General features: G+C 38.7%; 1 protein-coding gene across 1 annotated transcript in view; it reads left to right on the forward strand.

The window, feature by feature from the left end:
• The window catches only part of DSCAM (DS cell adhesion molecule), a 957,910-nt gene that overhangs the window by 286,865 nt on the left and 655,592 nt on the right, over window positions 1-15,453 (forward strand). The window contains exon 3 of the mRNA XM_064577323.1: window positions 14,146-14,463. Coding sequence (XP_064433393.1) covers window positions 14,146-14,463 — 318 coding nt within the window. The remainder of the gene's footprint in view (window positions 1-14,145; window positions 14,464-15,453) is intronic.

A 15,453-nucleotide genomic window follows, 5' to 3' on the forward strand; every position in this document is an offset into this window, starting at 1 on the left:
ACTCCGTCATTGTTCATTAATCTTTCCCCTGAAACTCCATTCAAATGGTAGTAAAGGCATTTATACATAATCCTAAGGACAAAGTGGAAGGGCGGGTAAGATGGTGGCAGCCATGAGTTGGCAATGATGGTAGATGAGTTGTCCAAGGTTTAACATACTGGAGAAAGTTGAAGAAAGTCACACAAGAGGAAGCCAATGAGCAGGTCTCTCACTCAGGTTAGTGAACTGAAGGGGCCAGCTTAGACTAGAGTCATTCCTCTGAGAGTCCTTCTAATTGAAAAGATTGCTGTTACTTACCACTTAGGCTACCTTTGCAGTTATCCAGGTGGTCATTCATTTTATTACTGAAACACAAAGGAAAATCTGCGCATTACCTGGAAAAATAAATTACTTTAAAAAGTAAGCTTATGGAAGTCCTTAGGCCAGAGCAAAATGGAAAATTGAGTGCCCCTGAGCTTGGTGAAGTTCTAGCAAAAGAAAATGATGCTGAACAATGAGATTAACTAAGAAGCATGTGTTTTGTGTTTTTATTTTTTTATCATCATTATACTTCACTGCTTTCACTTAACATTTGTAGCTTAAGATTTCACTTCTGGAGTTAGATTTTACATCTTTCTGTTGGGTTCTCATTGCAATCTCTGGATTTAATTTATTTTGTTATTTAATCATAGGACAGGTGATTCACTTGGCTTCAGTTTATTTCATTCCACCCCTTGCTTTGAGAGTCTCATTTTATTGCTTCAGTGTTCTGTCTGTTTCTGGTTCAGATTGCTGTGTTTTTGGACATTTGTTTTTATAGTGTTTTCTCTCTCCCCAAGGCTTTTAATCTTCAGGAAATAATTCTGTCAACATTATTATGTTATTAGCTTTATTTCCCACTCTCTTTTTCTGATGACTTTTTAAATTTGAAATACCTCATGTGAATCTGTAGTGTCGCATTTTTCATTAATTTGTCCTATTTTTGTTTGTTCCCAAATGCTGCCAAATGCTAAGGAGTCATTGACATCATTTTGGTTTATTCATGTGCTTTATCGCATGTGGTCATAATTCCCAGAGTGCCTTCTGCTATTTCCAAATCACTAGCCACTTTCATGCCTTTGGAAAACTTTGAGCCTAAAATGTAAATGCTGGAACATAGCAAGCTACATGCAGATTACAGTGTCTGTATTCTTCTCTAAAAATGTACAGTGTTACTGAGAGTTACTTTCATCCATCCAAAGGGACAGAGAGACTTTATCTCTAAAATGAATTCCCTGTACACATATGGAAATAATTCTCTAGAAGGATATTGCAAATAATACTTAGACATTTTCTGAGCAAAAACATTAACATTTTTCTTATTTTTTTTCCTCCAGAGATTTGTAAAAACACATAGCAAAACTGAGCCTTTTTTCCCTTGTTGAAAAATCAGTACAAATATTGGATGAAAAGAACATTTTTTACACATGGTACCTAAATCTCATAAATGTGTTCTTCTTATAATATCTGAGAAATTCTTTTTCTCACTCACTGTCCCTTGACATCTATATAATGGAACTTTGATTATAATAGATGATGCATATGAAATACAGATTAAATATTGTTCCTTAAAAGGATAGTTTTTGGCCGTATACAGTATGAAAACCATAATATATTTTTTTAAAGATTTTATTTATTTATTTGAGAGAGAGAGAATGAGAGAGAGCACATGAGAGGGGGGAGGGTCAGAGGGAGAAGCAGACTCCCTGCCGAGCAGGGAGCCCGATGCGGGACTTGATCCCAGGACTCCAGGATCATGATCTGAGCTGAAGGCAGTCGCTTAACCAACTGAGCCACCCAGGCGCCCTAAAACCATAATATTTTTTTGAACATTTATTCATTTAATAAGAATTTGAGAGCCTCTGTTATGTACTAGTCAGTGCACCAGGTATCAGGAATATAGCTGTGTCATCTCTATGCGGTGTACCTCTTGTAGATTACAGTTAGATGCGGGGTCCACACCAAACAACTAAGAAAAGAGTTATGAATGAATTATGCAGAAGGCTGACAGGTAGGGCAAGGGGTCTGGTCTGGGAGGTGGAAGACCAGGAAGACGTTTCTAAGGGATTGATGTGTAAGCTGAGATTGAAAGAATGAGTGGTAGCACATGGAGCAAAAGATGGTGAAATATTCCAGCAAAGGGCCCAGTATCTTTGCAGGCTCTGAGGTGGGAAGAGGTTTGGGGACCCAAGACACTGGGGAGCCCAGTGTGGCTGGACTCTAGTAAACCATCAGCATGAGGTCAGGTTGAGTTTTTTTATGCATAATTTATTAAGATCAAAATACAAGAAGGCAGATTCCATCTCAACCAAAAACACTGATAGATCATCCCCATGCTAAAAAAGAAAGAAACCCAGTTCTCTGTTCTCCTTTTCAATTTGCTCTTGCTCGCTGTATTTTCAGAATTCCTTCATGCAGTTTGGAGTTCTCTTGTTAGGTACAAAACATTTAGGATTGTTATGTCATTTTGATGAATTGACCACTTTCTCATTAGGAAATGGCCATCCTAGTAATCTTTTTGGGTAGTGTTAGCAGGGAATTTTTAAAATCCTTTTGCTTTTAATCTGCCTGTTTCTTTATATTTTATTTTATTGTTGTATGTTTAATTTTATTAGGAGTTGCCAGACTGTTTTCCGAAGTGTATAATTTTACATTCTCATCATAATATATGAGAGTTTCAGTTGCTCGAAATCCTACCAAAATTTTGTATTGTCTCCTTTTTTTTTTTAAGTTTTTATTTAAATTCCAGTTGGTTAACACACAGTGTTATATTCGTTTCAGGTGTACAATATAGTGATTCAACACTTCCATACATACCTGGTGCTCATCACAACAGGTGCTCTCCTTAATTCCCATCATCTATTTCACCCATCACCTCCCACCTCCCTTCTAGTGACTGTCAGTTCTGTTCTGTGTAGTTAAGAGTCTGTTTCTTGGTTTGCCGCTTTCTCTTTGCTCCTTTGTTTTGTTTCTTAAATTCCACATGTGTGTGAGATCATATGGTATTTGTCTTTCTCTGACTTATTTCACTTGGCATAATACTCTGTAGCTCCATTCATGTGTTTGCAAAGATTTCATTCTTTTTTATGGCTCTAATATTCCATTGTGTGTGTATATATATATATATATACATATGCCACCTCTTCTTTATCCATTCATCTATCAATGGACATGGGCTATTTCCATAATTTGGCTGTTGCAGATAATGCTGCTATAAACATTGGGGTGCATGTATCCCTTTGAATTAGTATTTTTGTATTCCTTGGGGAAATACCCAGTAGTGCAATTGCTGGGTTGTAAGGTAGTTCTTTTGTTAACTTTTTTATTAAACTTTTTTTAAACTTTATTTTTTAAAGTAAACTCTACTCCCAACATGGAACCCATGACCCCAAGATCAAGAGTCACATGTTCTACTGACTGAGCCAGCCAGGCACCCCTATTTTTAACTTTCTGAGGAACCTCCGTACTGTTTTCCAGAGTGGCTGCACCAGCTTGCATTCCCACCAACAGTGCATAAGGGGTCCCCTTTCTCTGCATCCTTGCCAAAACCTGTTGTTCCAGTTTTTTTTTTTTTTTTTTTTGAGTAGTGTTAGCTTGGGATTTTTTTATCCTTTTACTTTTAATTTACTTGTTTTTTTTTTAAATTTAATTTTATTATGTTATGTTAATCACCATACATTACATCATTTGTTTTGGATGTATTGTTCCATGATTCATTGTTTGTGTATAACCCCCAGTGCTCCATGCAGAACGTGCCCTCTTTAATACCCATCACCAGGCTAACCCATCCCCCCAACCCCTCCCCTCTAGAACCTCCAGTTTGTTTCTCAGAGTCCATAGTCTCTCATGGTTTGTGTCCCCCTCCGATTTCCCCCCCTTCATTTTTCCCTTCCTACTATCTTCTTTTTTTTTTTTTAACATATAATGTATTATTTGTTTCAGAGGTACAGATCTGTGATTCAACAGTCTTGCACAATTCACAGCGCTCACCATAGCACATACCCTCCCCAATGTCTATCACCCAGCCACCCCAGCCCTCCCACCCCCCACCACTCCAGCAACCCTCAGTTTGTTTCCTGAGATTAAGAATTCCTCATATCAGTGAGATCATATGATACATGTCTTTCTCTGATTGACTTATTTCGCTCAGCATAATACCCTCCAGTTCCATCCACGTCATTGCAAATGGCAAGATCTCATTCCTTTTGATGGCTGCATAATATTCCATTGTATATATACGCCACATCTTTATCCATTCATCTGTCGATGGACATCTTGGCTCTTTCCACGGTTTGGCTATTGTGGACATGGCTGCTATAAACATTGGGGTACACTTACCCGTTCGGATCCCTACATTTGTATCTTTGGGGTAAATACCCAGTAGTGCAATTGCTGGTTCAAATGGTAGCTATATTTTCAACTTTCTGAGGAACCTCTATACTGTTTTCCAGAGTGGCTGCCCCAGCTTGCATTCCCACCAACAGTGCACGAGGGGTCCACTTTCTCTGCATCCTTGCTAAAACCTGTTGTTCCAGTTTTTTTTGTTTTGTTTTGTTTTGTTTGAGTACTGTTAGCTTGGGATTTTTTTATCCTTTTACTTTTAATTTACCTGTTTTTTATATTTTAAAATGAATTTCTCCTAGATAACTATGGTTAGGTTTTGATTTTTCACCTAATCTGACAATTTCTGCCTTTTAATTGTCATGTTCAGCCATTTATATGTAATGTGAACATCAGTTGTTTAGATTTAAATCTACCATCTTTATACTTGCTTCCTATTTATTTCACCTATTTTCTGTTGTTTTTTTCTTTTCTTGTCTCCTTTTGGATTAGTGGAGTTTTGTTTTGTTTTTTTTAAAGATTTTATTTATTTATTTGAGAGAGAGAGAATGAGAGACAGCATGAGAGGGAGGAGGGTCAGAGGGAGAAGCAGACTCCCTGCCGAGCAGGGAGCCCGATGTGGGACTCGATCCCGGGACTCCAGGATCATGACCTGAGCCGAAGGCAGTCGCTTAACCAACTGAGCCACCCAGGCGCCCAGTGGAGTATTTTTTTAATGATCAATTTTATCTACCTAATGGGTTAATACCTAAGTTTTGTTTGATTTACCTTTTGTTTTGTTTTTTTTAAGTGATTGCTTTAGGGTTTATAATAGACATCCTTAAATTAACATGGCCTACTTTCAAATTATATTATAGCACTTAATGTATAGTAGACGAAATTTATAGCAGTAGATTGTTGTTTCCCTCCTCCCGCCGGCCTTTGTGCTAATACTGTCATTCATTTTATCTCTACATATGTTATAAACCCCCCAATACATTACTATCATTTTTGCTATTAACAGTAAATTGTCTTTTGATGATATTTTTAAATGAGGAAATACATTTTTTATATTTACTTATATACATACCATCTTTTGGCACTCTTCATTTCTTTTGTGAGGTCATGGATATCTATCTGGTATTTTCTTTCTGCCCCGAAGACTTCCTTTAACATTTCTTATATTGCTTGTCTACTGTCACTGAGTTCTCTTAACTTATGGATCTGTGAAAAGCCATTATTATTTCACCTTCATTATGAAAGTATTTTTTGGCTGTGTATAGAATTTTAGATGGCAGGAGTTTTTTTCTTTATTCTTTTTAAATAATGCTTATTTTTTTCTCCACTGTCTTCTGGTTTGCATTGTTTCTGAGAAGTCAGCCATCATTCTTATCTGTATTTCTCTGTCTGTAGTGTGTATTTTACTTACAAATCTGGCTGCCTTTAAGATTTTTCTCTTTATCATCGGCCTTCAGAAATGTAAATATGATATATCATGGTGGGATTTTTTTTCATGTTTCTTCTGTTCAGTGTTTATTGAATTTATGGGATATTTGGAGTTCCAGTACTCATTAAATATTGAAAATTTTGGATGTTAAAAATTTTCTGTCTCACTTTCTCCTCCTGGAACTCCAATTATACATATATTAGGTCATGTGAGATAGCCCCCCATCTCACTAATATTTTTTAAGATTTATTTATTTGAGAGAGAAAGAGCACACGTGCACACACGTGAATGAGTGGGGGGAGCGGCAAAGGAGAGAGAATCTCAAGGAGCCTCCCAGCTGAGCATGGAACCTGACGTGGGGCTGGATCTCACAACCCTGAGATCAGAACCTGAGCCGAAGTCACAAGTCAGACGCTTAACCGACTGAGCCACCCAGGCGCCTCACTAATTTTTTGTTTATTGTCTTCAGACCTTTTTTTTTTGTTTTTTAATTTGTGTAGTTTCTCCTGCTCCATCTTCTGGTTCACTGATGTTTTCTTCTGCAACATCTAATCTGCTGTTAATTTCATTTTCATGTTTTCATTTCATATATTGAATTTTTAATCTCAAGACTTTCCATCTTGGCTATTTGTATGGTCTCCATTTCTTTTGTCAATATGGCTTTGCTTTTCTCTGCTATCTTGAAGATATTGGGATATTATTTATAATAGCTACTTAGGGTCCATGCCTGTGAATTCTATCATCTCTCATTCTGTTTCTATGAATGAATTTGTTCCTGATGATAGATCATATTTTCCTGCTTGTGTCCATTTTTTTATTGAATACCAGACATTGCAAATATTACATTATTGATTATTAGATTTTGTTCTTTTCCATTAACTAGTATTAAAATGTGTTTTTCTGGGCAGTTAAGTTACTTGGAATCAATTCCATTCCTTCTGAGATCCATTCTGGGATCACTTTTAGGCTTTGTAATGGTCCATTTGGCCCTCAGTGTTGTACTGATACACTTCAGAGTACTCTAGCTAATACCTAAGCATTAGTTCTTTCCACTGTGGCCGGCCAGAGTATGAACCAGTCTCTTCTCCATGGGAGTTTCAGGGATTTTCCACCTGCTCCTTTCTGGTGTTTCTTATCCAGCAGTTTCCTCATATACATGCAAATATCCATACACAGCTAAAGACTCATGGAAGAGATTCTTCTTTGGGTCTCCGGAGCTCCCTGGAGGAAGTCTGTGCAACTTCCTTCTCTCTGCTTTGTACATCTAGCAATCTTGGCTTCCCCACACCTCACATTTGGTTTTCTCAGCTCAGAAATTCCACCAAGTTCTACTGAGGTTTCCTCCTTTTGAAAGGATTTGGGAACTCTCTCTGGACAGTAGGCTGGGCACTTACAGGGCCCAGTTCATTTGTCCCCTTCTTTTCATGGCTTACTGTTCTGTATTACCTGACATGTTTACTTGTGGAAGGATAAATCCAGTTCCTGGCTTTTTGTTTGTTTTGTTTTATCATGGCCAGAAACAGAATTTCATATTTCAAAGTTTTATGCCACTGTGAAGTTTTATCCAGTTCTTATTCATAAGAGTAGTTGCACCATTGCTTCAGTGCTGGGGAATAGATAGAATAATTGAAATATATTAGAGTTAAATGCATAACATATGGGCATGTTTTTATAGCCTGCTGTAGAATTATTTTATAGAAGTTTGGAATGCTTTCCAAGTCATTATGAGACCATTCATTTATCTGCTTTCAGATCATCTGATCAAAATGACACTAAATTTCAAAGCATTTATTCAAACATAAAAACATTTTGGAGTCTCTGAATCAGCGAAAGATTTTGCTTTCTAGATAATATTTACCAAAGGCGAAGTTATATCCCTTTTCATTTTGGAAGGCCTTTACAGAAGCAGTACATTTTACTAAGCACATCCACTCACATATTCTTATAAAATCAATAAAAGTATCTTAGTCCTAAATGGCATTTCCATTCGAAATGAATATACCCAATTTGCAGATCGAATGGTCTGTTTTGGTTCTCATGTTTTCTGATCTCTCTGAAGCAATTGACACTGTTGAAAACCACTGGTTGACTTCCCCAAATGCTATCCTTTTCTTTCTAAGGCATCATTCTCTCTTGGATTTGGGCTTCTGATTTCATAATTTCCTCTCAGTCTTCATGATGGATTTTTATTTTTCCATTTCTTTAAAATATTTAACTTTTTAATTGAAGTATAGAATATGTACATAAAAGTGAAATTTTCATTAGCTTAGCACTTCGTTGTATGCAGCACCCAGATCAAGAAAATGAACACAGCTAGCAGCCTGGATGCCCCTATGACTTTTCATTCTCTGTGCCCCCCAACCTGTGATTCTCAACATCATCAATTAGTGTTTTCTATTTTTATGCCTGGCATAAATGGAATAATACATTATTTACTCTTGTTGTGTCTATTTGTTTGCTTCAACATTGTGGTTGTAAGATTTATATATTTTTTGTAATATAGATTATTCATTCCTACTGTTATATAGTGATGCAGTGTACAAATATATCATACTATTTACTACTGATGGATATTTGAGTAATTTCCAGTTGGGGAATTTTACAAACAGGACTGCTATGAATATTCCAGTGTGTGGTTTTTGGTGAGTGTATGCATACATTTCTGTTGGATAAATACCTAGCAGGTGAATTGTTGAGTCATTAAATACGCATATGTTCCACTTTAGTAGATACTGGTGAACAGTTTTCCACACTGATTTTATCAGTTTATACTCCCACCTGCAGTGAATGAGGTTCCTTTTGTTCCATATCCTTGAGACACTCAGTATATTCTGTCTTTTCCACTTTAATCATTCAGTGGCTTTTTTCACTTGTCGTGATGTTATCAAGGGTCATCTGTGTCTATATTAGGCATCAGTATTTCGTTTCTCATTGCTGCTGAATACAGTTACGCTGGATGGACACACCAGTGGTAACTCCTTCTGTTTTTTTTAAGATTTTATTTGAGAGAGAGAGAGCGAGAGAGCAAGCACAAGCTGGAGGGGTGGAGAAGCAGAGGGAGAGGGAGAAACAGATTCTCCACTGAGCAGGGAGCCCAACACAGGGCTCGATCCCAGGACCCTGGGATCATGACCTGAGTCAAAGGCAGATGCTTAACTGAGCCACCCAGGCACCCCTCCTCATGCTTTTAATTTGACTTTTCTGATGACTAGTTACATTCAGTATTTTTTCATGTGCATATTGGCTACTTGTATAATGGTTTTTGTACATTTTTTTAAATCAGATTCTCTTTTTCTTATTGATTTTCTTATTGATTCTATTGTAGGATTCCATTATGGATTGGGGTGCCAGTCCTTGGTCAGATAAACTTTGCTCACCTTTTATATATTAAGTATTCCTGAGGATCCATCTCTGTTTTTTTTTTTTTTAAAGATTTTTATTTATTTATTTGAGAGAGACAGAGAGAGAGAGCAAGCACAAGCGGGGGGAAGGGCAGAGGAAAAGGGAGAAGCAGATTCCCCGCTTAGCAGGGAACCCAGTGTGGGGCTCGATCCCAGGATTCTGGGATCATGACCTGAGTGGAAGGCAGACACTTAACTGAACCACCCAGGCACCCCATATCTCTGTCTTTTTTTTTTTTTTAACTTTTATTTTATTTTTCAAATTTTAATTCCAGCGTAGTTAATGTACAGTGTTATATTATTTTCAGGTGTACAATATAGTGATTCAACACTTCTGTATGTTACTCAGGGCTCATCAAGATAGATGGACTCTTAATCCCCTTCACCTATTTCACCCAGTCCCCCACCCACCCCATCTCTGGTTTTTGTGTCTTCTTGTTCTTTACACTCTCTTTGGTACATTTCACCCAGTGGTGGGCTTCAGTTTCCCTGACTGTGGCATCTCTCTCTGGGGTCTTAGACCCCTCTTCCCACCTCACTAGTGGGTGGCCCAAAGCAGTGCCCCCTTAACTTTAGTGAATCTGACATTGTTGTTTTCTCTGCCCAACCAGCTCTGCCTTGGATATTCTCTATTTTCACTCAGGGCACAATGATGCAGCCAGGCATGCAAACTATTGAATTTGCCCATAATGACTTTTTTTCCTCTTCCTCAGTCTCATTCCTTCCAATGAATGCCCACACATTCTGGCAGGATCACGTAAGACATGTTCATATAGTTAGGCTTTCTCTTCCCTTCACTCCACCAATGACCAGGCAGGTCACTGAGGCCATGCCCACAGCAGCCTAATCGGACTTCCTGCCTCTAGTCTCCACTCCTTGTAAATCCAGTGTTTACTTTCTAAAACTACAATTTGGGAAAGCGTCTATTTGTTCTGCATCAAAGCTTTCACTGATTCTCTATTTTTTTAAAAACAGTTTTATCGAGATATCATTTGCATACAATAAAATGCACCCATTTGTACAATTCAGTGGTTTTTAGTAAATTTACAGGTCTGTACAACCTTCACCACAGTCAAGTTTAGACCATTTTAATCACCTCACAAAGAAACTCTGCATCCCTTAGCTACCACCTTATCAGCCCCTCACCCTCACCCACAGCTCTAAGGAAACCACTCCTTTCTGTCCCTACAGAGTTGTCTCTTCTGGACATTTCATGTGAACTTACATAATCGTAGAGTGTGTGGCCTTTTGTGATTCGCTTTTTTCACTTGTCATGACGTTATCAAGGGTCATCCATGTCTATATTATGCATCAGTATTTTGTTTCTCATTGCTGCTGAATACAGTTCCACTGGAGGGACACACCAGATTTTGTTGATCCGTTCTGCAGTTGGACACTGCAGTCATTCCCACATCTGGCTATTATAAATGATGCCATTTTAACTCTTGTGTACAAGTTTTTTAATGGATTTGTATATTCATTTCTCTTGGGTATATACCAACTTCCTGTTGCCTGCAGAATTAAGCTCATGCTTTTCAGCATGAGATCTGATACCACTTATGATCTAGACTTTATAATAAGCATGGAAGCTTCCTGAGATCACTCTCCAAGTCTTGGCTGTTCGTGTGTCCCCAGCCCTGAGCGCAGTGCCAGGTCATCAGTAGGTGATGAGCAAGTGTGAAAAGAATAAGTGAGTATACAGAACCTCAAGCGCCCGCTCCCAAATTGTGCATCACTCTTAGTTCAGCCGTGAAGTTCCTGTTATCCGGTATCTTCTTGCCTGTCTCCTGTCTGTGATGACTAAGTGTCCTAACATTTTTATGCCCTCTGCCTAGAATCTACTTTCCTCTTCTCTTCTGGAGAGTTCCCCTCATCTTCCTCAGGCTGGGGTAGTTTCTCTTCTTCTCCTGTAGCATTTTGTGAATAATTCTGCGATGACCCTCAGCGTGGGTCGTCGATCTCTTTACTGACCGTGACACCCTCTAGACCAAAAATTCCTTGAGATCAGTATTCTGACTCATGTGAATTTTCATTCCTGGACCCTTGCCTGAAGCCTGGTGTAGGGCAGGTACTCCATAAATACTCTCACATGAAGGAACGATCGTGTCATTGCTTTCTCTAACATTTCTTTCATGTCTCTTCACCTGGCCAGATCTAGAATTTAAAGAAAGCAATATAGACTTATTCTTCTTTTTAGTATAACATTCTTCTTTATGTTGTCACAGGAGCCCTGCTTATACCATCTGTTATAATGATATAAAACGTGGAGAAATCTGCCGATGAAAGAGCAATCCTCTGAAGCCCCTTCCTTCAGTATCCTTAGTGTCCATACCCCAGGATTTTATATGCCAAGTTGTGTGGCAAGATTATGCCAAATGTTTTGTTTAGCTTTCTGTTATTAAACTGCAGTTAGTTTCAGGGAAATTTCACACACACGTAATTCACAGCGAGATTGCCCATGCCCTTACTGGAGGGAGCAAATGTTGCTGTATTTAAAGTGCATGCAGCATGCCATAAAATGAAGTATTATTATTTAAGCAGATGGATGGCCCCTTAGATGGAAGAAACAGAAGCTGCTGGAATGTAGTTTGGGTTTTCTCTTGCCTGTGGCCATATGATGTGTATCTTAGAGAATGAGTTTATGTTACATTATTAAACCCAGTGGTGTGAAGTAGGAAGACTAATGGGAAATACCTTTAAAAAATGTAAGGAGAAGTGACAGTAATCCCCTGTGGGTCACTTATCTTCTTAACTACTAGGATTAAACATTTATTTTGCATTTTTCTCACAGTCATTTAAATAATTTCACATTTATATATGAAATATTTCTTACATTCACATTTTCAAAGACTTGCTCTTCTTAGCAAGGCTACTTTTATGAGACGAGAGAATGAATTCAAATATGACTAAATTTTATTTAGTTCGAATTACCCAAATCCAGTTGACAGAAGAGTCATGTGTGTGGGGGGGAACAAAAAAGGATCTGGGTGGAATTAATTAGCCTCGAAGAGTGACAGTTACCTCACTCCTAACAATGTGTTTGGGGTGATGTCAGTTTCCTAGAAAGCTCAAATGTAAAATCACGGTGCCACCATCAGCATTTTTATTTGAGTTGAAAGCTGTAATGTTTAACTATTAACTGTGCTTCCGATCTGAGCCAATTTCTTAGTTAGCAATAATTTTCATATTCTGATTTACGGAGCATTGCTAAAGTCTTTAGTTATGGTTGGCAGAGAAAGCCATCAAACAGTTACAACTTGATGAACACCCCTGCCTGTCTTTTGGAGTAAATCTATCATTTTTATAAAGTGGATTTTTCTTCACCATCTTTTGACACATGGCATCCCCTCTGTTTGCCCTCTCAGAGATAGTTGGCACTGGCCCCCCTGGTGGGCAAGCTGGTGGGCACTGCCCAGGAGAGAGATGGAAGAGGAAGTGGGGGGATGTTCAGGGGAGCTATCTGGGGGATGCTGAATCGCATAAACACAGCTTTCCTGGGCATTGGCTTTATAGAGTAAAGGCAGCTGTATAATGAGATTAGATCTTCATCAGAAAGACCGAATCCTGCGTCTGTGACCTCCTAACCCTGAATCCTTGGTCAAGTGACAACCCTCTGAATCTCCCCATCTTCTTCTGCCTTCTTCTACTCACAAGACTAGAATAACAGCTTGAGTATCGTAACATGGCCTGGGACATGATAGGTGCTCCCTAACTAGTATTCGCCTCTCTGCCCAATGAGATTAATTCCAAGTATTGAGGGCTTCTTTTCTCTCTCGTGAATATGTGACAAGCATCTGTTTTTAGGAAGTCATATATAAGCGCTAACATCTGAGAAGTAGGTCTTTGTGGCATTTTAACATCTGGTTAAGTTTTGGATTCTAGAAGTTGTTTCCTTTGTTCACGTAGATGACACTCTGTGACTATTTGTTACTGAGTGCAACGTGGGCACTCAGTCAGTGAATTAAAAAGCCAAATATGTGTGAACTGGTTTGTAGATATTTTATTTGTAGCAATTAAAACAGAAACAATTTAAATAACTAAGATCAAGAAAATAGTTTAGAAAATCATATTAGGGAAAATGTGCATCCACTATTCACTTGCAAGGTCTGTACAGGAATATGGAATTTGGTATATGAAATAATGTTAAGAGAATGAAGCACAGCCTGTAACAATTGCATATTTTATGTATACACATTATGACATAGAATAATCATATGGGTACGGCATGTAGGCAGATGGACCAGGAGAAGAAATATAAAAATCAGAACAGAAACTGTCATGGGCTGGTGGAATTGAGTGATACTTCTGTCAAAGTTCTCTATTATTATTGCACCTTTTCAATAAAAAAAAAAATGCATCGTTGATTGGACACTATTTTTAGAAAAACAGTTGTGCTTTTTAAAAATGTTTTACCTATAAATGTAGGTTTTAATTTTTCAAAATTGTGACTAATCTCATTCAGAATACCTCTCAGTGTACCTCCCAACCAGAGCAATTTGGTCCTAGCGACTGGACCTAGTCATTCATTCCTTTAGCTTCTGTTCACCCAGTACCTGCCGGGTGTTAGGCGCTGAGCTCTGGGTAAGAGCATGAACAAATCATGACATTTTTCTCATGGGGAGATAGACAATAGATGAATACAAAATACACAGCATAAATCCCAGTAGTGGTCAGTACTGTGGAGGCAGAATGGGGTGTGGGGAACAGGCTGGTAAGTAATCTATTACAAGTTAAGATCTGGGATAACTTATCAGTTTGTGTACAAGGTATGAAGTGAGGATGGTAGCTTATTCCCTAGTACCAGCCTCTCTGTCCATAGTAGTTGAGAAATTTTGAATGATTTCATTTTAGTCAAACCTGGCGATTATTTCTCAAAACAACCTTGTGAGGCCAGGTTGACTGAAGGCCAAGTTCGGAATGTGCACCTTACTGACCAATTCTTGTGTTGTCTTCTTGTAGTTTTCAGTGAGGACCTTCACTCCAGCCTCTACTTTGTCAATGCATCTCTGCAAGAGGTAGTGTTTGCGAGCACCACGGGGACCCTGGTGCCCTGCCCCGCTGCAGGCGTCCCTCCTGTGTCTCTCAGATGGTACCTAGCAACGGGCGAGGAGATCTACGATGTCCCCGGGATCCGCCACGTCCACCCCAACGGCACTCTCCAAATTTTTCCCTTCCCTCCTTCAAGCTTTAGTACCTTAATCCATGATAATACTTATTATTGCACAGCTGAAAATCCTTCAGGGAAAATTAGAAGTCAGGATGTCCACATCAAGGCTGGTGAGTACAGTTCCTCTGCTTTTTTCCCTCTATGCCTGCTAGGGGCTGGGGCTGGGGGGGCAGGGTGGGGGGTGGGTGGTGACAAACAGGGGCCATCAGCTGAGAACTAATGAAAACCCAATGGTCAGTTCATTCTGACAGTGCTGGTGGCTTCTTTGAGATGCCCGAGCATCCCTTGACTTGGTTTCAAAATGCCTTATGTCGCTAGAACTAAGACATAAAATTAGTGATAGCAAGTGGGTAAGAATTAAACTGTAACCCAATTGTAGTGTATTTTGATTTTTTAAAAAGATTTCATTTATTTATTTGTCAGAGAGAGAGACAGGCAGGCAGTGGGGGAGTGGGGAGGAGAAGGGGCGGGAGGAGGACACAGAGTTCAAGTGGAATAAAACCTTGGCATTAAGGTGTAATGTAACTGAAACAGAATCAATCGAATATTCTTGTCTTCCTTGTGAAATAAAAGAGGATCATTTTAACATTTTTGACTGTGTCCCATGTTGCTAGGATGTTGCCAAAGAGAAAATCCTGAGTTGGTTGTGTCCCTTTTATAACAACGTATTATATATTTTTAAAATTACATTCTTATAAGTCTGAGATTCATAGACATAAAAAGGTATACATACAGGACATACTGTGTCATTTTATAGATTTAACAAAGCCCTGAAAAACAAGCTCACAGCTAGACTCTAGTTAGCAAACAGTGTTTCAATTTTTTTTAAGCTTCCCCTTACAAGTACTACAGTAGACTGGCACAGTATAATGTCAGGGCAAAGAGAATGTGACTTTGTTGTCTTATGCACCTGGTAGCTGGGGGAGCTTTGTAATAATTTCTGCAGCAGGCAGGTAGGTGTTGCTTTAAGACTTCACAACATGAGCAAATTATGAAATGTTTCTGAATTCCTGCATATGATCTCTTTGATGTAAGCAATCAAACATCAGACTACGGTTCATCCCGCTAGCTAGTCATTTTCTCAAGTATATTTTGATCTC

Source organism: Mirounga angustirostris, unplaced genomic scaffold (assembly GCF_029215605.1).
Source record: "Mirounga angustirostris isolate CCGP_5_RB_7025 unplaced genomic scaffold, mMirAng1.0.hap1 SCAF_1, whole genome shotgun sequence".
Lineage (NCBI taxonomy): Eukaryota > Metazoa > Chordata > Mammalia > Carnivora > Phocidae > Mirounga > Mirounga angustirostris.